This window comes from Cherax quadricarinatus, chromosome 33 (assembly GCF_038502225.1).
Source record: "Cherax quadricarinatus isolate ZL_2023a chromosome 33, ASM3850222v1, whole genome shotgun sequence".
Taxonomy (NCBI): Eukaryota; Metazoa; Arthropoda; class Malacostraca; order Decapoda; family Parastacidae; genus Cherax; species Cherax quadricarinatus.
Window position 1 is genome coordinate 13,029,904 of NC_091324.1, and position 27,863 is coordinate 13,057,766.

Consider the following 27,863-nt stretch of genomic DNA (forward strand, 5'->3'; position numbering starts at 1 on the left):
CCACTGCCTCCAACCATCTCCTCGCTGCTGCATTTACCACCCAAGCTTCACATCCATATAAGAGTGTTGGTACTACTATACTTTCATACATTCCCTTCTTTGCCTCCATAGATAACGTTTTTTGACTCCACATATACCTCAACGCACCACTCACCTTTTTTCCCTCATCAGTTCTATGATTAACCTCATCCTTCATAAATCCATCCGCCGACACGTCAACTCCCAAGTATCTGAAAACATTCACTTCTTCCATACTCCTCCTCCCCAATTTGATATCCAATTTTTCTTTATCTAAATCATTTGATACCCTCATCACCTTACTCTTTTCTATGTTCACTTTCAACTTTCTACCTTTACACACATTCTCAAACTCATCCACTAACCTTTGCAATTTTTCTTTTTATCTACCAATACATAATCCAACAAACTACTGTCATTTCGCCCTACATCATATCTTGTATACTTATTTATCCTCTTTTTCTTAAAATATGTATTACCTATAACTAAACCCCTTTCTATACAAAGTTCAATCAAAGGGCTCCAATTATCATTTACACCTGGCACCCCAAACTTACCTACCACACCCTCTCTAAAAGTTTCTCCTACTTTAGCATTCAGGTCCCCTACCACAATTACTCTCTCACTTGGTTCAAAGGCTCCTATACATTCACTTAACATCTCCCAAAATCTCTCTCTCTCCTCTACATTCGTCTCTTCTCCAGGTGAATACACGCTTATTATGACCCACTCTTCGCATCCAACCTTTACTTTAATCCACATAATTCTTGAATTTACACATTCATATTCTCTTTTCTCCTTCCATAACTGATCCTTCAACATTACTGCTACCCCTTCCTTTGCTCTAACTCTCTCAGATACTCCAGATTTAATCCCATTTATTTCCCCCCACCGAAACTCCCCTACCCCCTTCAGCTTTGTTTCGCTTAGGGCCAGGACATCCAACTTCTTTTCATTCATAACATCAGCAATCATCTGTTTCTTGTCATCCGTACTCCATCCACGCACATTCAAGCATCCCAGTTTTATAAAGTTTTTCTTCTTCTCTTTTTTAGTAAATGTCTACAGGAGAAGGGGTTACTAGCCCATTGCTCCCGGCATTTTAGTCGCCTCATACGACACGCATGGCTTACAGAGCAGAGGAAAGATTCTTTTCCACTTCCCCATGGACAATAGAAGAAATAAAGAAGAACAAGAGCTATTTAGAAAAAGGAGAAAAACCCTAGATGTATGTATATATATATATATATATGCATGTGCATGTCTGTGAAGTGTGACCAAAGTGTAAGTAGGAGTAGCAAGATATCCCTGTTATCTAGTATGTTTATGAGACAGAAAAAGAAACCAGCAATCCTATATATATATTTATTTATTTATTTATTTATTTATTTATTTATTTACTTATTTTAACACACTGGCCATCTCCCGCCAAGGCAGGGTAACCCGAAAAAGAAACGCTTTCACCCTCATTCACACTATTGTTGTCTTGCCAGAGGCAAGATCAGTATTATAACACAGATTTTGTGTATCATTTTGCAATTTAGGGGAGTTTTTGTAAAATGCAGTAGTAAAATTGCCTGATTTATTGATGAAAGCTCTAATACTTCAGCAGGCATGTACTGTACTACTTACTGAGTAATGTTTCCTTTGGAGGGATGTTTTGATGCCACTGAAGTGCTCTTGATCCAAGTAATTACAACTGTTGATTCCTTACTGGATTTAACTTGATTACCTAACATTTCACAGACACTACATGACCCTTATGGTTTTAATTTTTCCTCCTGAATGTAATGATAATATACTAAGTAATCTCACAGTCTTACAGCACAGAATGTTGAAGCACATCACCTACTGCTGTTTGTCCCTCTTGCTTTGTCACTGTTGTCATCAGTAACCTGCTGAGAGACTAACTCTCAGCAGCTTACTGCTTCCTAATTGCTCACATCAGTAGTACGTATGTGTAGGAGCAGACAGCAGCTGGACTGTCTCAGAGAGAGGGAGAGGGAAGAGGGTGAAAAAGGAGGGTGGGAGAGGGTAGTTGGGGAGGGGAACAGGTAGGAAGGAAAGAAAAGGGGGATAGAGTGTAGAACAGTAGAGGCAAATATAATCATGTGAGGGAGGGTGTAGCATAAGGTCCTGCACCTAACCTGTTGAACATATCCATTATATGGGAGGAGCTAGGTGCTACTAGAACCCAACATAACAATATAAATATTAAATTATATGGTTATTGACCAGTTTTTATCTAACAAATATGAGCTCTCTACATGCATAAAATGAACATACAGTACTTTGTACAAAGTATGCATGTATCTGGTAAAAATTAACTGAGAAAAAATTATTATTCAACCTTAAGAAAATCATAAATATTAAATCTGTGGTTCTTGACCACTCTCTACCAAATAGAAGTGAGCTCTACATTCATGAAATGAAAATACACAAAATACTAATTCATTTGGTAAAAAAAATGAGAAATTTGTTTATTTAAACTAATTTCTGTTTTAATGATGGCATTGATCATAACTGCAGATTTGGCAGTGCTAGTAAGTAATTGGTTCCAAAGTGTCAATATTGTAAATGAGAAGCTTCATAAATTGGAGCCTTACTGTATTCTCATCTTCCAATTTATTTTTATTTATATACAGTGGACCCCCGCTTAACGATCACCTCCAAATGCGACCAATTATGTAAGTGTATTTATGTAAGTGCGTTTGTATGTGTATGTTTGGGGGTCTGAAATGGACTAATCTACTTCACAATATTCCTTATGGGAAAAAATTCGGTCAGTACTGGCACCTGAACATACTACTGGAATGAAAAAAGTTCGTTAACCGGGGGTCCACTGTATTTTCCATTTTCTTCAGACCTAATTTTTTATATAGATTTTAGAATTTGCAGGGATAAAGTGAAGGCATTAAGTTACCTTCATTAGGTTTTCCAGGAGTATTTTTACAGTAAAGCCTCAATATAATGGACTAATAGGGGTGTTCATTATATCAGAATGGGTTTAAAAATTGTAAGAGTGCACTATAGTCCTGTACATAATTTACAGATATACTGCAATAAAAATTTTAAATAAAGTAATTAAGAGTACAATTTAACCAGTGGATTTTGCCTATTATTTTAAAAGTCTGCTATATCGAGGTCCATTATATCAAGGGATAACTGTAAGTCATTGTTTGAACTTTTTTCCTTCCTTCTCGATTTTCATTTATGACTTGAGAACACTTCATCTGATTGGCTTCAAATTTTCAGTGCTGATATATGGTAATTAGGAAAAGGTTCACATAATTATTGGTGTATGTAGGTGCTCTCTGGTCAGTTTTATGTAGACCATTTCCGAATTTTTCTGTGCTATAACTTAAGAAAGCTCCTGTTGATTGGTGGCTTCAGACTTCCAACACTGGTGTACCCTCTTTAGCAAAAGATTAGATGTAATTGATGTGTTTAGGTGCCAATTTACCATTTTTTATTTTAAATGGTGTAGTATTTTTTCCATGAAATACCTTCAGTATACCCCCTTAAATGGGTTCTATTTTTTTAAAGGCACTTTCTCATGCTACTAGTTTCATGAGCCTTTTTTGAAATCACATGATGATGCAGAGTGTAAAAGCTCTAAGATTTTTAATGAATTAAAATCTGCAAATCTAATAATGAGGTGTTTAATTTCATGTCATATTTGTGCTGTGTTGCTGGTAGTGATGTGTAAGTAGTAGTAACGAGGGAGAGACAACTAGGAGTACACTCTGTTTTTGTTGCACTAATCTCTAGCACAAGGAATTCTTCCCTGTGATAACAATATTTTTTTCTTATTATTAATACATCGGCCATTCCACTGAGGCAGGGTGATCCAAAAAAAAAAAAAACACTTTTATCATTATTCACAACAAATATTAATAATTATCCCTTAAACTGTCCACACATAGATCTACGGTCACGTGCGGGGGGGCTCCGAACATAGTTCAACGTTTTATTTTTCATTCCTTAAAATTTGGTGCGAAAGGCCTGAGTCGCCTAGACATGAAAGAATGGGTCTGTGCACTCAGTGTGCGCAGTATGAAAAAAATCGGGGACCACTTAGTACTTTGTGGGAACACCAGTTCAATTGAGTGCCAGCTAGAGCAAATAGTGTGGCAAACACCAGTGATTCACTGCTGTCATATCATATTAACACTCAAATTTTAAGAGGAAAGTAAAAATAGGTTAGATAAATACATGAGTGGGTGTGGGTGGGTGTGAGTTAGACCTGACTAGCTTGTGCTACTAGGTCAGATGCCATGCTCCTTCCTTCAGTGGATGTGACCTGATAGCCGGGGGGTGACATGGACCTGCCTTGCATGGGCCAGTAGGCCTGCTGCAGTGTTCCTTCTATCTTATGTTCTAATGTATTTGGCTGGCTGGCTGGCTTTGGCTGTATCTGTCTGTCTATATCTCCGTCTATCTCTGTCTCTCACATATACTCATAAGTACAGTTATTATACATAATGTAAATTACTATCTCTGTCTCTCACATATACTCATAAGTACAATTATTATACATAATGTAAATTACCTAGGAAAACCCAAAAATTCCAGGCCAAGTGCTATACAGTGTATGTATTCAAATTCAAAGTTTATTCTCTATAAAGATTACAATGTTGAATTTACAGAATTTGGTTGTTGTGTGGTTTACATGTAGTTAAATAATGATTACAGAGTGTACCACTAGAACGCCTAGCATGGCTAGGCATTTCGGGCAGACTTAGTTTAATTCTTTATTTTAAAATATTACAAATTATGAGGTAAGTTGGTATTATGGCTAAGTGACTAAATACTAGTTTGTGAGTTTAGCAATGTGAATGCTTTTGTTTTGGCACAGTACATAGTTTCAGTATTGGAGTATCATAGGATTCATTATTTTAAGATTGAGATTAATATTTCTGTTTATGGTCAAATGGGTGAGTGAGTGTAAGTGTGAACCACCAGGTGGTACTCGTGTAGTTAGTTGATGGGGTTTATCAGGGAGATAAGATTTTTTCTAATGGTAGTTTTGAAGGTGATGAATGTGTCTGCAGTTCTAGAGTTCTCAGGTAGGGTGTTCCAGATTTTAGGGCCTTTGACATACATTGAATTTTTGTAAAGGTTTAGTCGGACATGGGGAATGTCGTAGAGATGTTTGTGTCTGGTGTTATGCCTGTGGGTTCTGTCACAACTATCAAGAAAGCGTTTTAGGTCAAGGTTAATATTGGAGTTTAAGGTCCTGTAGATGTAGATTGCACAGTAGTAAGTGTGGATGTACTGAACAGGGAGTAAGTTTAGATCTATGAAGAGTGGGGGGGTGTGTTGCCAGGGATGGGATTTAGTGATTATTCTTACTGCAGCTTTTTGTTGGGTTATTATTGACTTTAGGTGTGTTGCTGCAGTTGATCCCCAAGCACAAATAGCATAGGTGAGGTATGGATAAATAAGTGAGTGGTATAGTGTGAGAAAGGCATTTTGCGGCACGTAGTATCGTATCTTGGAGAGGATCCCAACTGTTTTGGATACTTTTTTGGTTATGTGTTGGATATGGGTGCTGAAATTCAGGTTGTTGTCAAGGTATAGGCGGAATTTGCCCTCATTATGTCTGGTAATTAGAGTGTTGTCGATCTTAATGTTAATTTGTGCATCTCCTGCTCTGCTACCAAACATAATACAGTATAGTAGGTTTTGTCAGTGTTAAGCGTAAGTTTATTGGCTGTCATCCAAGTCGATATTTTGATCAGCTCCTCGTTAACAATGGTGTTGAGGGTGGCAAGATTAGGGTAAGAGATGACATAAGTCGTGTCGTCAGCAAAGAGAATGGGTTTCAGGTGTTGGGATACGTTTGGAAGATCATTGATGTATATGAGGAAGAGCAGGGGACCAAGGACACTTCCCTGTGGAACTCCAGTATCAAGTGGCCATGTTGTTGATGCTGTGTCTTTAATGGTAACATACTGATACCTATTAGTAAGGTAAGATTTGAAATAAGCAAGCGCATGGCCTCTTATACCGTAATGGTCAAGTTTGTGGAGTAGGATGTCGTGGTCTACTGTGTCAAAAGCTTTTCTTAGGTCAATAAAAATTCCTAGTGGATATTCCTTATTTTCCAATGCTGTGTAAAGCAGATCTAGCATTTTTATGATTGCATCATTAGTGCTTTTATTTTTCCTAAATCCAAATTGGCAGGGGTTGAGTATGTTTTGTGCTGTTATAAATGAATATAGTCTCCTGTGCACGAGTTTCTCAAAGATTTTGGATAGCAATGGTATGTTTGATATTGGCCTATAGTTGTTTAAGTCTGTAGGGTCACCACCTTTATGTATTGGTGTAACCCTTGCCATCTTGAGTAGTTTCGGGAAGGTGCTCGTTTCTAGTGACTTGTTAAAAAGTAATGAAATAGCATGCGAAAGTATATGGGCCGCTCGCTTGTACAGTAATGGTGGGACATTAGACAGATTCCCCGAGTTGTTTTTAAGTGACTTTATAATCTCGGTGACTTCCGAGGGCTCAGTTGGTGCAAGATAGAAGGAATTTGGGAAATTCCCATCTAGGTAGTCCCTGGCATGGGCATTAGTATGTGGGATTTTATCGGCGAGATTAGATCCTATGGTTGTTAGCTGTGTCAGTGGGATGTAGTGGTGTTTCATTAGGTTTAGTTAGGACAATATTCTTGGTTTTTCAGTTTGTGGGTCCCTAGAATCTGAGAGAGTGTTTTCCAGGTCTTTTTTATATCTCCTCTAGTGTCTGTGAATCTACTGGAGTAGTATAGTTGTTTGGCTTTCTTTATTACTTTGGTGAGAACTGATGAATAGTGTTTAAGAATATCTTTGTGTATTAAGCCCTGTCTATATTGCTTTTCATATTGGTGTTTCTTGTCAATGGATTTCAGAATGGTGCTGGTTAGCCATGGGCAACCAAGCCGTTTGTTTGTGATCTGTTTCGATTTTATAGGACAATGTTTGTTGTATAGTCTAAGTAATTTGTTAAGAAAAATGTCTGTCCAGTCATCAATACCATTGGCCTTGGAGAATTCTGTAGGCCAGTCAACAATCTCTAGGTCAGTTGTGAACTTCCTTATTGAGGCCTCGTCATGGAGTCTAAATGAGACTTTGTTGTATTCAAGTGGTGGTTTATTAATGTTTGTCAGGAGGAAGGTAGGGTAGTGGTCTGTAGTGCTATCTGTGATTATCCCTGATTTAAGGGGGGCTAGTATATTGGTCCATATGTGGTCTATTATGGTTGCACTTGTCTCAGTGAGCCTGGTTGGTTTAGTTATTGTTGGTATGAGAAGTGTGTTGTTCATATTGTTGATGAAATCAATTACAAGCTGATCATCTAGTAAGCCAAGGTTGATGTTGAAGTCTCCAGCTAAGAGAAGGTGGTGCTTATTCATTTGTCTGTTTGTTATTAGTGACTTTAATTTCTCACTGAAATTTGGGATGTTTGTGTGAGGTATCCGGTAAATGGCACCGATTGTTATAGGTGTCTTAAGTTTTTTACAGTAAAATTAGCAAAAATGTAGTCCCCATATTCATCACTAAAGCAAGTGGTGCTAATACAAGATAATTGGTTAGAGTAATAGATTGCAATACCACCCCAACTTGGTTTGGTCTGCAGTTGTGAATTGCTGTGTATCCTGGTAGAGGGTAGATATCTATTGTGTCCTGCTTAAGCCAGGTCTCAGTAAGAATAATGCAGGAGAAGGGTGTCTTTAGTGATTCAAGGAGTGCCAGGAGGTCATCATAGTGTTTGCTTAAGGACCTGATGTTGTAGTTAAGTACTGATAGGCTTTTAGCATTGTTTAGGATAGTGCTGGCTTGTGATGCTGTGTAATAAAGGCAGTTACTTTCCAATAGGTTTTGATTGGGTGTCAGATTATGGAGGTTTAGATCAGGGTCAACGTGATCAATCATCTTCTAGGTTTAAATTATGGTTATTTATATCCTGAGTTATGTGTTGAGTTCTGGTACTGATATCTGTAGTGGTGGGAAGCTTGGATAAGTATATAGCTAGAGTATTTTGGTCATATAGAGTATAGTCACTACTACACATAATGAAGTTGATGTTGTCTATGTGTTGTGCTGGAATGAACTAAAGTACAACTAGGTATAAACTAGTAATATAAAAATACAAATTAAAAATAGAACAAGACTCTCACTTGTAATTGCACTAAGGTCTAATATAATGACTTTTGTGGAGTCTATGTTTTGAGCTAGAATGAGCTATAGTACAACTAGATTTAATCTAATAATATAAAAATACAAATTAAAAATAGCACCAGTCTCTCACTAGTAATTGCAATATGGTCCAATATAATGAATTTGGTATTGACTATAGTACAACTGAGTTTAATCTAATAATATAAAAAAGGCACAAGACTCTCAATTGTAACTGCACTAAGGTGTTATGTAAGTTGTTTACAAGAATTAGAGTATAACTAGATTTAAATTGACAAGATAAAATACACAAGTTAAGGTAGCAAAAGAATAAAAAAAGTAGAAAAAAAAAGATGTATGAGGTAGTTGGTACTAGTTAGCAAAAGATAGTTAAGGGCCTTGAACAATAATATAATTGAAATATACACTAATTGCACACACAATATAGTCACTAAGATATGAAAACAATCTTAGAGTAGGAATTATAATATAAACTTATGATATAAAAATACAAATTGAAATGGTACTTGCAATTGCACTAGAGTCTGGTATAGGTTGTTGACAAGATCAAGAGTATAACTAGATTTAAATTGACAAAATAAAATTCACAATTAAAGTACCAAAAGTGTAGATATAAGACATAAATAAACATGACCACACATAGAAGACAGAAAAGCTGAACTAGACAGACATGTACAGAGCTAGGCAGACAGACAAACAGATAGATGTATGGACAGATAGATGTACAGATAGACAGGCAGACAGATAGATAGACTGACAGATAGACATACAGAGACATGTTTGTGTGCAAGAGTAAAAACATATGAAGACAAGGTTCCCCCCTCCAGCAGTGCACATTCATCAACTGTCACTTGTTATCTGATGCTTTTCATAATGCCATTCTTCAAGGAGTTTCATATTATACTCCAAGCACACACAGAAGACAGAAAGACAGATAAGCTGAGCTAGACAGACAGATAAGCAGAGCTAGGCAGACAGACATACAGATAGATGTACAGATAGACAGATGTACAGATAGACAGACAGATAGACAGACAGACTGACAGATATACAAAGACATGTTTGTGTGCAAAAGTAAAAACATATAAAGGCAAGGTTCCCTCCAGCAGCACACATCAAATGTCACTGGCTGTCACTTATCTGACCCTTGTCACAACACCATTCTTCAAGGAGTTTCATACTCCAGCATGTCTAAAACATTGCTGGGACCTATAAATACGTTGTATATATTTCTAGACAATAGTCAATGACCAAGGCAGGTGAAAATGTTCACCTGTCAGTGTGATTGTTACTATTTAAGTACTATTTCAGTACATAATATTAATGTCAGAACAAAGATTGGCTATGAAATCACAAGAACTATTATAAATTGTAATTATCAGAACATAAAAATTATATAAATTAAAATAAAAACGAGAAAAAAAGGTAAATCGGAAACACTTCTGCAAGCGGCAGGACTGGGTGTTGCCGTCTGGTGAGCATCCAGAGTCAACTTCGTGGTCTTATATCTCAGTAAGTACTGGTCCTAATTTTTTTTTTTTTTTTGGTCTTATACCACACAAAAAATTTCCCTCTTTAATTTAAAAACAAAAAACGATTTTTTTATTTTTCAAAATATTCAGAGTGCCACGCAGGTGAACGTAGATCTACATTTGGACAGTTTAAGGGTTAATGGGAGACTCTAGTACGTATTAGAATGCTTTTCACAGCATATTAAATTAAACTGAATCCTACTTACAGAGATTTTCAAAAAATTGGGCTAATATAATTTAAATTAATTATTTTCTTTATAGTTCTCTCAGTTGCATATCATTTTATCCAGCAAGCAGATGGAGGATGGTGCTGCAGATCCAATTTAGGTGTCCTGTAGCTTGATCGCTAGCACATTCAGCTCACACACTGAGGTCCAGGGTTCAAATCTCCTCCAGTATGGCTGGAAAACATTAGGGATGTGTTTTCATAAGACACCTGCTGTCCCTGTCCCTGTTCACCCATCACTTTAAAATGGGTAGTATCTAGGTGTTAGTCGACTGGTGTGGGTCACATCCTGCGACAAAACTGACCTAATTTGTCCAAAATGCTCAGCATAACAAGCGGCTTTCTATATAGTAGTATGTCATTGATGTCAGCTAATCCTGTATACCATGTACATGTACTTGCAGTAAATAAAGATGTTATTATTAATATTTTTATTCCAATGACAAAGTTTCAAGTATCAAACATTTCTGTCTAAAAGATTTCAGAAGACTGAATTTCTTTTACACCAGGTTCAAAATCACAGAAACCTTAATAACAAAAATGCAAAATGCTATGTACAATTAAATAATATTTAATTAAAATAAATATACTTTGATTTTGAAATGAAGACTTTGTTATGACGTAAGTAATGCTTACTTTGCTTTTTGAGAGTACACACCACTAGAATTAGTTAAATATAAAAAAGCAGCAGCAATGAGGAAGATAAATACAGTGATTACACTTGATTTTCTAGGGGAGTAAAAAATGTTAAGTATGAGTATTTATATAAGAATGTGATAAATGAATAGGGCTCAAGTAAAGCAGTATAAATGATAGCATAAATTTTATTCATTGCATGGTACTGTGTGTTCTGTTCCCATGCATGTTCATGGTATTTAAAAAAAAAATGCAAATGTTTTGATCACCCTGATGTTCTTGCTTTGTCTACCATCCTCTCGGCCTTTCCCACCTTTCCTACAGAGACACTCTTTGATTTCTTACTGACACCAATTTTCTTCATCAATTTTGACTCTTCCAGCTTTTCTGCCACTATCTTTCCTTCAACACCACGTCTCTCCACATTTTTCCTCTTTCTCCCTTTCACAATCTTTTTTTTTTTGTTTGTTTACTCTTTCTCTCTCATGCAAAACCACCTCTCCCTTATGGGCTTAGCTTTTTTTATGAATATAATAACTCTCGAATGATATGTTAAATTCTTTCATAAGCAATGAATAACACTTTGCCTTATTAGGTGGAGAGTTGTTTTACATCATCAGACACTCATGTGATGTCAGGCTCTGAGGATGGTTATGTCTACTGCTGGGATCTTGTAAAAACTACACTTACTAACAGGTAAGCAATATGTGAGTTAGTCATAGTAACATGAGATTATTTTATCAGTTGACAATGTATTTTATACCCAAAAGAAGGAGTTTTGCATACAGTATTACCAAAAGAGATTCATGTTTAGCTATCACTTTATATAAAGGAAGCAGTCACAGGATGTAAAAGATCAAACAAATTTTGTTGACTGAAAACTATGGGGGCATCAGAGTGAAGCATTTATCTGAACATCTACCTTGTGTTACGAGACTCGGCCACAGCAAAGGTAGCTATCATGACTTGATGAATATTACACATGTGCAACACCTGGGTGGCTTGATTTTGAAAATGTTTCACTAATTAGAGGCTTTTGCAATTCAATAGAAAGCTTATTAACTGGAGACAGTAGAAGATGAAGTAATCATTCCCTCAGCCTTGAAGATTTTTTTTTTTTGTGGGGGGGGGGGGGAATTCTGAAGAGAAGTTGCAAAAGTTAGTGGAGGAATTTTGGAGGGTATGTAACAGAATGAAATCAAAAGCAAACATAAGAAAGAATAAGGAAATGATGTTAGTTAAAAATTTATGCAAAGATTGGATATTAGATTGAAAGGAGTATGGCGAAAGTAAATGTGTTTGGATATTTAGGGTTGGACCTGTTGGCGGATGGGTCTGTGTAAGACAAGGTGAGCTGTAGAATAGACAAGATAAAAAAAAAAGTTGGTGTTGGTGCACTGAGGCATCTGTAGAGACAAAGAATATAATCCATTAAGGCAAAAAGGTAAAAGTACTAGAGTATTGTGGTGCCAACACTGTTATATGGATGTGAAGCATGGATTTTAAATATTGAAGCTGGAGGCAGGGGAAATGTTATGTTTCAGGGTGAAGTGAAGTGTGAATATTATGCAAATAATTTGGAGCATTGAGATTAGATGTGTTGTTACCAAAGTATACTTTAGAGAGCTGAGACTGAGTTATTGAGCTGGTTTGGGCATTTAGAGAAAATGGAGCAAAATAGGATGAATTAGGGTATACATGTGTATGCGTGTGTGTGTGTGTGTATACAGTGGTACCTCGGGTTACGAACAGCTCAAAACTCGGACAGTTATGTAAGCACATTTATGTAAGTGCTTTTGTAAGTGTATTTTTGGGGGTCTGAAATGGATTAATCTAATTTACATTATCCCTTATGGGAACAAATTCATTCAGTAGCAGCACTCGAACAGCCTTCTGGAATGAAATAAATTCGTATCCTGAGGTACCACTGTATATATATATACAGTGGTCCCTCAATAATCGTCCATAATCCGTTCCTGGAAGTGGGACTATTATCGAAATGGACGATTTACGAATCAATTTTCCCCATAAGAAATAATGTAAATTCAATTAATCTGTTCCTGACACCCAGAAGTATTAAAACAAAAAATTTTTTTACATGAAATATAGATGTAGTACATAAACAGTACAGTGGCACATGATGAATTAAACATTAACCCTTTGACTGTCGCAACCCCCAATCCTGAGGTGTCTCTTGGTGTCGCAAAATTTAAAAAAAATAAAAAATATTTTTTCTTACGAAATGATAGAGAATCTTTTCCCGATTGTAATAACACCAAAAAAATGAAATTTGATGGAAAACTGACGGAATTATGCTCTCACAAAGTTAGCGACCTCGGCGCTGTTTACAAATCGGCGATTTCGCCCAATTTGAGCCCTATTTTCGGCTAATTCCATTGTTCCAGTCGCCCAAACTCAAAGCTATTTCTTTAGAACTCCATTTCTTCTATCGATTGAGTACAAGAAACTGCCCATTTACCGATTTCAACTACCTAAAAATGTGGTTAGAAATTTGCAATTTGGCCAATTTCACGAAAACTAAAAAATATGACAATTTCAAAATAAGGTCCAGAATGAACAATGCAGACATTCCTGGCTCTAAAATAACATTTTCTTTGTTCATCAGTCATGTCTCCAGGCCCCTCTGATATTACTCTTGCTTTCTATTTTGAATTTTTATTCAAAAAATAGAAGACTTACTATTATGCAGACTACTGCAATATTGTAATAATTGTATAAATAACATCAACCCATTCATAACTGCATATTAGAATGGCTAGTTGGACATTTATTGGACAATGGCATCATTTGTTTACTTTTGAACATTGGCAAAAATCAAACATTTCCCCTACTTTGAGCTCCATTTCTAGGTTCTTTTTATAGTAAAATCAATCAAAATCACCTCTATTTCTATAATATGTTTTCCATTATATCAAATGAGACCAAGAAAACGAGAATACAACCATAAATACTATACGAAAATAGACCACAAAGTCGGCATTTTAATTAAAAAAAACGGTCGGAGTTTTTTTTTCTCATTATGCACTGCGTGCTCCAGGATTTTTTTTATATGGTGCACACTGACCACACAGACCCATTCTCTCACATGTGGGCCTACCAGCTTTCTCCTGCTTGATTTGAAGCCGCTAGAATTTATGAGTATATATACGTCAAACACGGTACCTCGTAAGACGTATATATACGGCCGCAACAGTCAAAGGGTTAACAGAATAACACTTACATTTATTGGCGATTCTTCTTTGTGTATGGAAGACTGGAGAAGGAGACTGATTGGATGAATTACTGTTTGGAAGGGGAATCCCCTTCCATCAACACCTCAGGTACCAATTGCTTTTCTGGGGTTACTTCTCTTCTCTGTTTCTTAATGCCACTAGGACCACCTTGAGAGTCACTGGAGTTCTGTCTCGCAAAAAAACTGTCCAGAGAGCTCTGTTTCTGGCGTCTCTTTAAAACTTCCCTAAAATGGGCCAAGACTCTGTCACTGTACAAGTTGCCGATATGGCTTGCAACATCCTTCTCTGGGTGATGTTTCTCCATAAATCTTTCCATCCTACCCCACATTTCAAAAATCTCCTTAATTTCTGAAGAAGGCACCTTCCTCCATCTCTCTTCCTCCTCCTCTGCAGCAAGATTCTGAGCTGCGATCTATTGCTCTTCCTGCTGAAGCTATTGCAGTTCCTCGGTGGTTAGCTCTTCGTTGTGGTCCTCCACCAACTCTTCCACATCCTCCAAACTCACATCCAACCCCATGGAACTCCCCAGTGCCACAATGGATTTAACAACTGACATAGGCTCATCAGGGTCAGCCCCAAACCCTTCAAAATCCCTCTTGTGGACACAATCTGGCCACAATTTTCTCCAAGCAGAGTTCAAAGTCCTGGTAGTCACTCCCTCCCAAGCCTTACCTATAAGGCTTACACAATGGAGAATACTGAAATGTTCTTTCCAAAAATCTCGTAGGGTCAAGTGAGTGTCCGAGGTCACATTCAAGCACCTTTCAAACATTGCTTTGGTGTAGAGTTTTTTAAAGTTTGCAATGACCTGCTGGTCCATGGACTGGAGGAGAGGAGTGGTATTCGGGGGCAAGAACTTTATTGTGATGAACCCAAACTCCTTCAGAATTAGGTCATCCAAGTTTGGAGGATGAGCAGGTGCATTGTCCATTACTAGGAAGCACTTGAGATCCAATTTCTTTTCCAGGAGGTAATTCTTCACACTAGGGCCAAACACTTCATTGAACCACTCTACAGAAATTTCCCTCGTAACCCATGCCTTACTACAGTGGACCCCCGGTATTCGATGGCATCGGTATTCGATAAATCCGGTTTTCGATGCATTTTAAAGCAAAAAATTTTCCTCGGTATTCGATTGAAAACCCGGTATTCGATACGATTCATACGAGACCTGTCCACGTGTGGCCTGAACTGCACCGTGTGTGCTAGTGTTTACAAGCCAGCCAGTGTGCGTGCATCTAAGGATACATTCGGTACATTCCATATTATCCATATTATCACTGTGTTTGATGCTTGTTTCTGCAAAATAAGTCACCATGGGCCCCAAGAAAGCTTCTAGTGCCATCCCTTCGAGAAAAAAGTCGCTAATGACTTATGAAATGAAGAAAGAGATAATTGCAAAGTACGAAAGTGGAGTGTGTGTGTCGGAGCTGGTCAGGTTGTATAATAAACCCCAATCAACCATCTCTACTATAGTGACCAGGAAAACGGCAATCAAGGAAGCTGTTCTTGCAAAAGGTGCAACTGTGATTACGAAACAGCGACCGCAAGTGTTAGAAAATGTTGAGAGATTGTTACTGGTGTGGATAAATGAAAAACAGATAGCAGGAGATAGCATCTCTCAAGCGATCATTTGTGAAAAGGCTAGGCAGTTGCATGACGATTTGGTAAAGAAATTGCCTGCAACTAGTGGTGATGTGAGTGAATTTAAGGCCAGCAAAGTTTGGTTTGAAAGATTTAAGAATTGTAGTGGCATACATAGTGTGATTAGGCATGGTGAGGCTGCCAGTTATGTTGTGCGACAGAAGTCCAGTGACTCTCAAGCTGGTCCTAGTGGCATTAAAAGAAGAAGGGAAGTAACCCCGGAAAAGGACTTGCTACCTCAAGTCCTAATGGAAGGGGATTCCCCTTCGACACACTAACACCTTTCCCCTCCTCCCATCCCATCAATCATCACCAGATCTTCAATTATTTTATTGTTAATGTAATTATTCTATTACATTAAACTTAATATTTCATGTAGTAAAAATTTTTGTTTTCATACTTTTGGGTGTCTTGCACGGATTAATTTGATTTCCATTATTTCTTATGAGGAAAATTGTTTCGGTTTTCGATATTATCGGTATTCGATGAGCTCTGAGGAACGGATTAATATCGAATACCAGGGGTCCACTGTATTAGATTTCCAAAACACACACAATTTACTCTTCATAACATTGTTTTTCTTGAACACTCTGGGATTTTCAGAATGGTACACTAGTAACGGCTTCACTTTGAAATCCCTACTAGCATTAGCACAGAACATTGGCGTCAGCCTGTCTTTCATAGGCTTGTGTCCTGGCAGCGCCTTTTCTTCCTGAGTAATGTAGGTCTTCTTTGGCATTTTCTTCCAAAAGAGGCCTGTTTCATCACAATTGAACACTTGTTCAGGTTTCAGTCCTTCACTGTTTATGTACTCCTTGAATTCATGCACATATTTTTCAGCCGCCTTGTGGTCCGAACTGGCAGCCTCACCATGCCTTACCACACTGTGTATGCCAGTACGGTTCTTAAATCTCTCAAACCAGCCTTTGCTGGCCTTAAATTCACTCACACCATCACTAGTTGCAGGCAATTTCTTTACCAAATCGTCATGCAACTGCCTAGCCTTTTCACAAATAAGTGGTGTCATAAGACTATCTCCTGCTAATTGTTTCCCATTTATCCACACCAATAATAACTTCTCAACATCTTCGAGTACTGGTGATCTCATTTTTGTCAGCATATTTACCCCCTTTGCAACAACAGCGTCCTTGATTTCCTTTTTCTTGGCTATGATGGAAGATATGGTTGTACTGGATTTGTTATACATCCTGGCCAGTTCGCCCACACGTACGCCACTATCATATTGTTCAATGATGTTTTTCTTAAATTCAATCGTATTTCTCACCTTCTTTACCAAAGGCTTGGCACTAGGAGCTTTCTTTGGAGCCATGGTAGCTTATTTAGCACTTAAATAACTTGCAAGCACTAAAATAAATGGAATATTATGAAATATTTTGCTGGAGCACGTGAGGGGACCGTCGCTCACTGGTAAACAATGGCACACTGGCTGGGAAGGAAAGGCCAAGGCGGCTCAAGGCGGCTCAAGGCGGCTCAGAGCATGAGTACACGTCTGGGACAAAGGACTATTAGCGAGTTGCCGGACCATTTCCGAGCCAACATTTTGATGAAAAAACAGGACTATTTCCGAAATATTAAAAGCAGGTGGGGATATAGTTTTGGAGTGGTTGGTGCAATTATTTAATAAATGTATGGAAGAGGGTAAGGTACCTAGGGATTGGCAGAGAGCATGCATAGTTCCTTTGTATAAAGGCAAACGGGACAAAAGAGAGTGCAAAAATTATAGGGGGATAAGTCTGTTGAGTATACCTGGTAAAGTGTATGGTAGAGTTATTATTGAAAGAATTAAGAGTAAGACGGAGAATAGGATAGCAGATGAACAAGGAGGCTTTAGGAAAGGTAGGGGGTAGGGGGTGTGTGGACCAGGTGTTTACAGTGAAACATATAAGTGAATAGTATTTAGATAAGGCTAAAGAGGTCTTTGTGGCATTTATGGATTTGGAAAAGGCGTATGACAGGGTGGATAGGGGGGCAATGTGGCAGATGTTGCAGGTGTATGGTGTAGGAGGTAGGTTACTGAAAGCAGTGAAGAGTTTTTACGAGGATAGTGAGGCTCATGTTAGAGTATGTAGGAAAGAGGGAAATTATTTCCCAGTAAAAGTAGGCCTTAGACAAGGATGTGTGATGTCACTGTGGTTGTTTAATATATTTATAGATGAGGTTGTAAGAGAAGTAAATGCGAGGGTCTTGGCAAGAGGCGTGGAGTTAAAAGATAAAGAATCACACATAAAGTGGGAGTTTTCACAGTTGCTCTTTGCTGATGACACTGTGCTCTTGGGAGATTCTGAAGAGAAGTTGCAGAGATTGGTGGATGAATTTGGTAGGGTGTGCAAAAGAAGAAAATTAAAAGTGAATACAGGAAAGAGTAAGGTTATGAGGATAACAAAAAGATTAGGTGATGAAAGATTGGATATCAGATTGGAGGGAGAGAGTATGGAGGAGGTGAATGTATTCAGATATTTGGGAGTGGACGTGTAGCGGATGGGTCTATGAAAGATGAGGTGAATCATAGAATTGATGAGGGGAAAAGGGTGAGTGGTGCACTTAGGAGTCTGTGGAGACAAAGAACTTTGTCCTTGGAGGCAAAGAGGGGAATGTATGAGAGTATAGTTTTACCAATGCTCTTATATGGGTGTGAAGCATGGGTGATGAATGTTGCAGCGAGGAGAAGGCTGGAGGCAGTGGAGATGTCATGTCTGAGGGCAATGTGTGGTGTGAATGTAATGCAGAGAATTCGTAGTTTGGAAGTTAGGAGGAGGTGCGGAATTATCAAAACTGTTGTCCAGAGGGCTGAGGAAGGGTTGTTGAGGTGGTTCGGACATGTAGAGAGAATGGAGCGAAACAGAGTGACTTCAAGAGTGTGTCAATCTGTAGTGGAAGGCGGGGTAGGGGTCGGCCTAGGGAAGGTTAGAGGGAGAGGGTAAAGGAGGTTTTGTGTGCGAGGGGCTTGGACTTCCAGCAGGCATGCGTGAGCGTGTTTGATGGGAGTGAATGGAGACAAATGGTTTTTAATACTCGACGTGCTGTTGGAGTGTGAGCAAAGTAACATTTATGAAGTGGTTCAGGGAAACCGGCAGGCCGGACTTGAGTCCTGGAGATGGGAAGTACAGTGCCTGCACTCTGAAGGAGGGGTGTTAATGTTACAGTTTAAAAACTGTAGTGTAAAGCACCCTTCTGGCAAGACAGTGATGGAGTGAATGATGGTGAAAGTTTTTCTTTCTCGGGCCACCCTGCCTTGGTGGGAATCGGCCAGTGCGATAATAATAAAAAATAATTTCCGAAATGGACGACTTTCAGGCCTGACGATTATTGAGGGACCACTGCATATACATGTATATATATTTTTTTTTCAACAAACCAGCCGTATCCCACCAAGGCAGGGTGGCCCAAAGAGAAAAACGAAAGTTTCTCTTTTTAAATTTAGTAATTTATACAAGAGAAGGGGTTACTAGCCCCTTGCCCCAGGCATTTTAGTCGCCTCTTACAACACGCATGGCTTACGGAGGAAGAATTCTGTTCCACTTCCCCATGAAGATAAGAGGATATAAACAAGAACAAGAACTAGAAAGAAAATAGCAGAAAACCCAGAGGGGTGTGTATATATATGCTTGTACATGTATGTGTAGTGTGACCTAAGTGTAAGTAGAAGTAGCAAGACATACCTGAAATCTTGCATGTTTATGAGACAGAAAAAAGACACCAGCAATCCTACCATCATGTAAAACAATTACAGGCTTTCATTTTACACTCACTTGGCAGGACGGTAGTACCTCCCTGGGTGGCTGCTGTCTACCAACCTACTACCTATCATATACAGTGGACCCCCGGTTAACGATATTTTTTCATTCCAGAAGTGTGTTCAGGTGCCAGTACTGACCGAATTTGTTCCCATAAGAAATATTGTGAAGTAGATTAGTCCATTTCAGACCCCCAAACATACACGTACAAATGCACTTACATAAATACACTTACATAATTGGTCGCATTCGGAGGTAATCGCTATGCGGGGGTCCACTGTATATATATATATATATATATATATATATATATTATATATATATATATATATATATATATATTATATATATATATACAGTGGACCCCAGCATAACGATTACCTCCGAATGCGACCAATTATGTAAGTGTATTTATGTAAGTGCGTTTGTACGTGTATGTTTGGGGGTCTGAAATGGACTAATCTACTTCACAATATTTCTTATGGGAACAAATTCGGTCAGTACTGGCACCTGAACATACTTCTGGAGTGAAAAAATATCGTTAACCGGGGGTCCACTGTATATATACAGACACACTCACATAAATACATACATACACCACCAAGTGCTGGACACAGTACACACGTCCAGGGCCAGATATAGAAGTCTCCGGGCCCTAGGCTATTCAGATTGGCGGGGCCCCTTTGAGTTATGGGTAAGCAAAGCGACCCCTTCCAGCTTGGGGGGGGGGGGTTGGTGTGAGCCTGTTTAAGGTCTAATTAAATACATTCTGGCTATTTAGATTAAATTTAATAGGGAAAGTACATCAAGTCAACCAAAACCATTTACCAACAGCCATTATAACTATCTTGTTAAATCATGCATTTTAAAGAGAATAAACTCAAGACAGCATAGTATTACTAGATTAGGCTATTAAAGTAGTGACATCATGTACCTATTATATTCAGCATAACCACTACAGCACTATTATTCCCTTTATAAATCACTGACCATTATTGTTATCATTGCATCATGCATAAGACTATCAAATCATATAAACTCAAGAAAGTAAAGAATTGTTTATATTCACAGGCACTTCTTAAATAAACTTTTTTCTGAATTTCATACTGGCAAAATCGTCAATTATATTCTGAAAATCAATATTTCTTGTTAGATCAGACTCAGTGGTCAACAAGGCTAGGTTACACAATTTGTCTTGGCTCATTGTTGAACGGAGCTGGTTTTTCACTCTTTTCAAAACAGAAAATGAACGTTCTCCTTCACAGTTAGTAGCTGGAAGTGTTAGGTAAAGGCGATACACTATGTCAACATTAGGGAAGGTTTCTGACATACCTGCATTTCTTAAATGTTTCAAATTTTGATTAATTTTTAAAACTCAATTTTACTCTCCAAACACTTGAACTTTTTAGGTAGGGACCCCTTTGCACTTGCACCATGTGCGCAGTCTTGGATGAGCCCCTGAACCCCTTGGACCGAGGGGCCCCCAAATGCGCGGGGCCCTAGGCAAATGCTTAGTTTGCCTATGCGGTAATCTGGCCCTGCACACGTCCAAGGAAGAAGTGAAGAGGCTTCTGAGTGAGCTAGACACCTCAAAGGCAGTGGGGCCGGATAACATCTCTCCATGGGCCCTGAGAGAGGGAGCAGAGGTGCTATGTGTACCCCTAACAACAATATTCAATACAACTATCAAAACAGGAAGATTCCCTGAGCCATGGAAGACAGCAAATGTAGTAACAATTTTTAAAAAAGAATGTCAGACATGAAGCACTAAACTACAGACCAGTGCCACTGACATGTATAGTATGCAAAGGCATGGAGAAGATTATCAGAAGAGTGGTGGAACACCTAGAAAGGAATGATCTCATCAACAGCAGCCAACATGGTTTCAGGGATGGGAAATCCTGTGTCACAAACCTACTAGAGTTCTATGACAGGGTGACAGCAGTAAGACAAGAGAGAGAGAGGGGTGGGTAGATTGCATTTTCTTGGACTGTAAGAAGGCATTTGACACAGTTCCACACAAGAGATTAGTACAAAAACTGGAGGACCCGGCAGGGATAACAGGGAAGGCACTACAATGGATCAGGAAATAGTGGGCACCTGTGACCAGCGGGGTCCCACAGGGGTCAGTCCTAGAACCAGTGCTGTTTCTGGTATTTGTGAACGACATGATGGAAGGAATAGACTCCGAAGTGTCCCTGTTTGCAGATGACGTGAAGTTGATGAGAAGAATTCATTCGGTCGAAGACCAGGCAGAACTACAAAGGGATCTGAACAGGCTGCAGACCTGGTCCAGCAATTGGCTCCTGGAGTTCAACCCCACCAAGTGCAAAGTCATGAAGATTGGGGAAGGGCAAAGAAGACTGCAGACAGAGTACAGTCTAGGGGACCAGAGACTACAAACCTCACTCAAGGAAAAAGATCTTAGGGTGAGTATAACACTAGGCACATCTCCTAAGGCACACATCAACCAAATAACTGCTGCAGCATATGGGCGCCTAGCAAACCTCAGAACAGCATTCCGACATCTTAATAAGGAACCGTTCAGGACCCTGTACACTGTGTACGTTAGGCCCATATTGGAGTATGCGGCACCAGTTTGGAACCCACACCTAGCCAAGCACGTAAAGAAACTAGAGAAAGTGCAAAGGTTTGCAACAAGACTAGCCCCAGAGCTAAGGGGTATGTCCTACGAGGAGAGGTTAAGGGAAATCGACCTGACAACACTGGAGGACAGGAGAGATAGGGGGGACATGATAATGACATACAAAATACTGAGAGGAATTGACAAGGTGGACAAAGACAGGATGTTCCAGAGATGGGATACAGCAACAAGGGGACACAGTTGGAAGTTGAAGACACAGATGAATCACAGGGATGTTAAGAAGTATTTCTTCAGCCACAGAGTAGTCAGGAAGTGGAATAGTTTGGGAAGCGATGTAGTTGAGGCAGGATCCATACATAGCTTTAAGCAGAGGTATGATAAAGCTCACGGTTCAGGGAGAGTGACCTAGTAGCGACCAGTGAAGAGGAGGGCCAGGAGCTATGACTCGACCCCTGCAACCTCAACTAGGTGAGTACATACACACATACAGTAGTTCCTTGACTTACGAGTTTAATTCGTTCCTTGACCAAGCTCATAACTCAACTTGCTAGTAGTATATCAAATCAATTTTCCTTATTGAAATTAACTGAAATGCTATTTATTTGTTCCAACCCACAAAAAACCACCCCAGTTTTTTTGTTACGGGTTTTTAAATAAGAAAAATGTATTTATAAATAAGAAATTATTTTTGCCTTTTTCGCCAGGTCCCAGCAGTGTTTAGAAATGCTGGAGTATATATGAAACTCCTTGAAGCACAGTGTAAGATGAGTGCCACTCCACTACTGACAGTGCAGCAGTGGAGTGACACATGATGATCGTGCACTGCCTTGGCTTCATTTTTCACCGTTACACATAAACATGTGTATCTGTTTCTGTCTATCTGTTTCTATCTGTCTATTTGTCTGTCTAGTTCTCTCTATTTTTATCTCTGTCTCTGCTTATCTGTCTTTGTCTTCCTCTCTACTTGTCTCTCTCTCTCAGAGAAAGAGCTGCTTGTGAACCAACAGGTATTACACACGATGCAGAGTCGGTCACGTCTGATTCCTGAACAAGTGAAAATGTGTATTACTTGCCAGTCATGCTTATTATGCCTTATATATATGTACAAGCATAGTACATGTATAGCACTTTGTCTCGATTTTTTGGGTTATCCTAAGTAATTTACACACTGTATAACTGTATTTATGTGTACCTGTGAGACAGAGACAGAGATAGACAGAGACAGAAATAGACAGAGGCAGAGACAGAGAGAGACAGAGGCAGAGACAGAGATAGAGAGACAGAGACAGATAGATTCAGATAGACAGAAGGAGATAGAGACAGCCAAAGCAAATCAGCCAGCCAGCCAGCCGCCGGCCAGCCACCTGGCCAGCCACCCAACCAGCCAGCCTGCTGAACATGTATTACACATGTTCCAGAATTGTTTCTCATTACTTAGGGCATACATCATAGAACATGTTATACATTGGTTATTATCGAGGTTTTTGATATTTCCTCTCTCCTGCGAGTGGTTGCAAATCTGAAGCTTGCTCGTAACTTGGATTTTGGCTCGCAACTCAAAGCAAAAAAATCGACCGAGCGGCGGCTCATAACTCGGAAAACTCGTACAGTGGGGCACCCGTAAGTCAAGGTACCACTGTATTTGGGGTGGAGGAAAATAGGGGTAGGGAGTCATCCCTGGAAGGGTTGGAGGGAAGGGGTAAAGGAGGCTTAGAGTGCTTGGGGCTGGAACATCTAACAGGCATGTTTGAGCATGTTGGATCAGAGTGAATGAAGCCAAGTGGTTTTTGTGATGTACTGTTGGAGTGTGAGCAAGGTAATATTTATGAAAGGACTTGGGGAAACTGGTTAGTAGGACTTACTCCTGGAGGTAGGAAGCACAGTACAGTGGACCCCCGGTATTCGATATTAATCCGTTCCTGAGAGCTCATCGAATACCGATAATATCGAAAACCGAATCAATTTTCCTCATAAGAAATAATGGAAATCAAATTAATCCATGCAAGACACCCAAAAGTATGAAAAAAAAAATTTTACTACATGGAATATTAAGTTTAATGCAATAGAATAATAACAATAAAGTAATTGACACTTACCTTTAATGAAGATCTGGTGATGACTCAAGAAATCGTAATGACACGATTGCAAACAAACCATACCCCCAGCCGGGATTGAACCCATGGTCATAGAGTCTCAAAACTCCAGCCCGTCGCGTTAGCCACTAGACCAGCTAGCCACAATAAGATTCTTATTGTGGCTAGCTGGTCTAGTGGCTAACGCGACAGGCTGGAGTTTTGAGACTCTATGACCACAGGTTCAATCCCAGCCGGGGGTATGGTAAGATCTGGTGATGATTGATGGGATGGGAGGAGGGGAGAGGTGTTAGTGTTTAGAAGGGGAATCGCCTTCCATTAGGACTTGAGGTAGCAAGTCCTTTTCCGGGGTTACTTCCCTTCTTCTTTTAATGCCACTAGGACCAGCTTCAGAGTCACTGGATTTCTGTCGCACAACATATCTGTCCATAGTGGCCTGTACCTCCCGTTCCTTTATGACATCCCTAAAGTGTTTCACAACATTGTTAGTGTAATAGTCACCAGCACGGCTTGCAATAGCTGTGTTAGGGTGATTGTCATCAAAAAAGGTTTGCACTTTAAGCCACATTGCACACATTTCCTTAATTTTTGAAGTAGGCAACTTCTTCAATTTCTCTATCCCCTCCTCCGAAGCAGTTTCCTCAGGTCTGGCCTCTTGCTGTTCAAGAGGTGCAGCAGTCATAGGTAGTGACACTACCTATGACTGCTGCACCTCTCCTGCCATACGGTTTATAAGCTGCTTCTCCGCTCATCTGCCGTATTCTACTCAAGATTGATGGACTGAACACATCGACTCAAGGTTGAGGGACTGATTACCTCATTCTCCTCCTGTTCTTCAAGTTTCTCCTATGTATGGACTGATGAAGCCACTGTGTGGCGAAACGTTTCCTCAACAAAGATACCCAAGAGTTGCACATGTGTCTAATTTATCAACATGTCGGTTCTCTGAACCATTCATCTACAAACCTGTCAGACACTGCAACTTCTTGGGATCTTAATACTTAGGAATTCTTCGCTTGCCTAATTCTTGGGCACAACCTACTTCCACATTGAACAAATGTGACACTACCTATGACTGCTGCACCTCTCCTGCCATATGGTTTATAAGCTGCTTCTCCGCTCATCTGCCATATTCTACTCAAGATTGATGGACTGAACACATCGACTAAAGGTTGAGGGACTGATTACCTCATTCTCCTCCTGTTCTTCAAGTTTCTCCTATGTATGGACTGATGAAGCCACTGTGTGGCGAAACGTTTCCTCAACAAAGATACCCAAGAGTTGCACATGTGTCTAATTTATCAACATGTCGGTTCTCTGAACCATTCATCTACAAACCTGTCAGACACTGCAACTTCTTGGGATCTTAATACTTAGGAATTCTTCGCTTGCCTAATTCTTGGGCACAACCTACTTCCACATTGAACAAATGTGACACTACCTATGACTGCTGCACCTCTCCTGCCATACGGTTTATAAGCTGCTTCTCCGCTCATCTGCCGTATTCTACTCAAGATTGATGGACTGAACACATCGACTAAAGGTTGAGGGACTGATTACCTCATTCTCCTCCTGTTCTTCAAGTTTCTCCTATGTATGGACTGATGAAGCCACTGTGTGGCGAAACGTTTCCTCAACAAAGATACCCAAGAGTTGCACATGTGTCTAATTTATCAACATGTCGGTTCTCTGAACCATTCATCTACAAACCTGTCAGACACTGCAACTTCTTGGGATCTTAATACTTAGGAATTCTTCGCTTGCCTAATTATTGGGCACAACCTACTTCCACATTGAACAAATGTGACACTACCTATGACTGCTGCACCTCTCCTGCCATACGGTTTATAAGCTGCTTCTCCGCTCATTTGCCGTATTCTACTCAAGATTGATGGACTGAACACATTGACTCAAGGTTGAGGGACTGATTACCTCATTCTCCTCCTGTTCTTCAAGTTTCTCCTATGTATGGACTGATGAAGCCACTGTGTGGCAAAACGTTTCCTCAACAAAGATACCCAAGAGTTGCACATGTGTCTAATTTATCAGTTTCTTAGCTGACTGTTTTGTAGTGGATCTGTGATGTTACAATGAGGACATCTGGGGTACTTGTAGCTGAAGACACAGGATTCTCAGATGAAAGTACTACTACTATGGCACATTATTCTTGGCTATCTTTTTAATTACAGTGGACTCCCGCTTAACGATCACCTCCCAATGCGACCAATTATGTAAGTGTATTTATGTAAGTGCGTTTGTACGTGTATGTTTGGGGGTCTGAAATGGACTAATCTACTTCACAATATTCCTTATGGGAACAAATCGGTCAGTACTGGCACCTGAACATACTTCTGGAATGAAAAAATATCGTTAACCGGGGGTCCACTGTATTTCATTCAAGTGAAGTTGTTTTATGTTCTTTGATCTTTCCCATAGTAATTTTTCATGCATCAAATAAAAATTCATTAGCTCTTGCTCTGTCACAGAGAAATGTTGCTCTAGCTCTTTAATTAATTCACCTGACAACTTCCTTAACATGTAATATTCCTATCTAGTGACAAATTACTTGTATAGCTAAGAATCATACAAAATCAAGGGGTCACCATCATCTGCAGTGTAAACAATACAAGTGAGCAAGCATTAAGTACAACACCATCTGTGGCTGTAAGGTAAACTATTTTGGAAAAAATGGTCTTCTAATTTTATCTGTACTAAAAGGTGCCAAATGATCCATTGCCAGCAAATCAGTGTTGTACTTGTACCTGAATGCATTCACTTTCTCCAATCTGATATCCAGTCTTTTATTGCCAAGACTATTTTTTGTTTTTTCATCACCTTGCTTTTTTTCAGTTTTCACTTTTAATTTCCTTCTTTTACATACCTTCTCAAATTCTTTCACCAACCTTTGCAACCTCTTCAGAATCTTAAAAAAAAAAAAAATGATATCATTGGCAGAGAGCACTTGTGACAACTCCACTTTGTGTCAGTCATTATCTTTTAATCCAGCACTTCTCCCCAACACCCTAGTGTTCACTTCTTTTACATCTATATATACGCTAAATAATCATGGTGACTTCATGCATCCCTGTCTAACACCTACATTTACTGGGAAATAATCTCCTCTCTGACATATCCTATCCACACAAAAACTTTACTAAACTTTAAGTAACCTACTACTTAATTCCATACATTTGCATCACCTGCTACATTGCTTTTCTGTCTACCCTGCCACATTTTCTCAATCCATAAATGTAACAAACAGTTAATCACCTTAAAGCATTGTTTATCTGAGTCTTACCTGTAGTGATTACAAATAGGAAGTGCATCTACATCGTGCTCAGCAGACGGAAGATCAAGCCTTCACAACATCGAACGCTGAATAGCCCACATGGGTTTAGTGTTAACATTAATTATTATTAATATATTATTATATTAACCCTTTCAGGGTCCGTGCCGTAGATCTACGGCTTTACGTTCATGGTCCAAACTGTAGATCTACACCATGAGCTCAGCTCGCTCTGATAAGCTGTGAGCAGTAAATTTGGGCCTAGATATGAGAGAATACATCTATGTGGTATGTGTGCACCACAAATCCTGCAGCACACAGTGCATAATGCAAGAAAAAAACTGAGACCGTAATTTTTTATTAAAACAGCGACTTTGCAGTATTTTTTCGTATGTTTTTTATAGTTGTATTTGCAATTTTGTGGTCTCATTTGATAGAATGGAAGATATACTACAGAAATAGAGATGATTTTGCTTGGTTTTAATAATGGAAATGGCTTGAAACTGAGCTCAAAGTAGCAGAAATGTTAAATTTTTGCCGATGTTCAAGAGTGAACAAATGACCTCACAAGTCTAATACATGACAGCTGGTGGGTCTAATATACATTCACAAATGTGGTGATATTACTTATACA

General features: G+C 39.2%; 1 protein-coding gene across 14 annotated transcripts in view; it reads left to right on the plus strand.

Moving 5' to 3' along the window:
- The window catches only part of LOC128693911 (WD repeat domain-containing protein 83), a 67,864-nt gene that overhangs the window by 37,167 nt on the left and 2,834 nt on the right, over positions 1–27,863 (plus strand). For 13 of the 14 annotated variants that reach the window (XM_053783796.2, XM_070090822.1, XM_053783795.1 and 10 more), the window contains one exon: positions 11,188–11,288. In XM_053783796.2, coding sequence (XP_053639771.1) covers positions 11,188–11,288 — 101 coding nt within the window. Of the gene's footprint in view, positions 1–10,020; positions 10,383–11,187; positions 11,289–27,863 lie in introns of those variants that run through there. The other variant, XM_070090827.1, reaches the window with a different exon arrangement.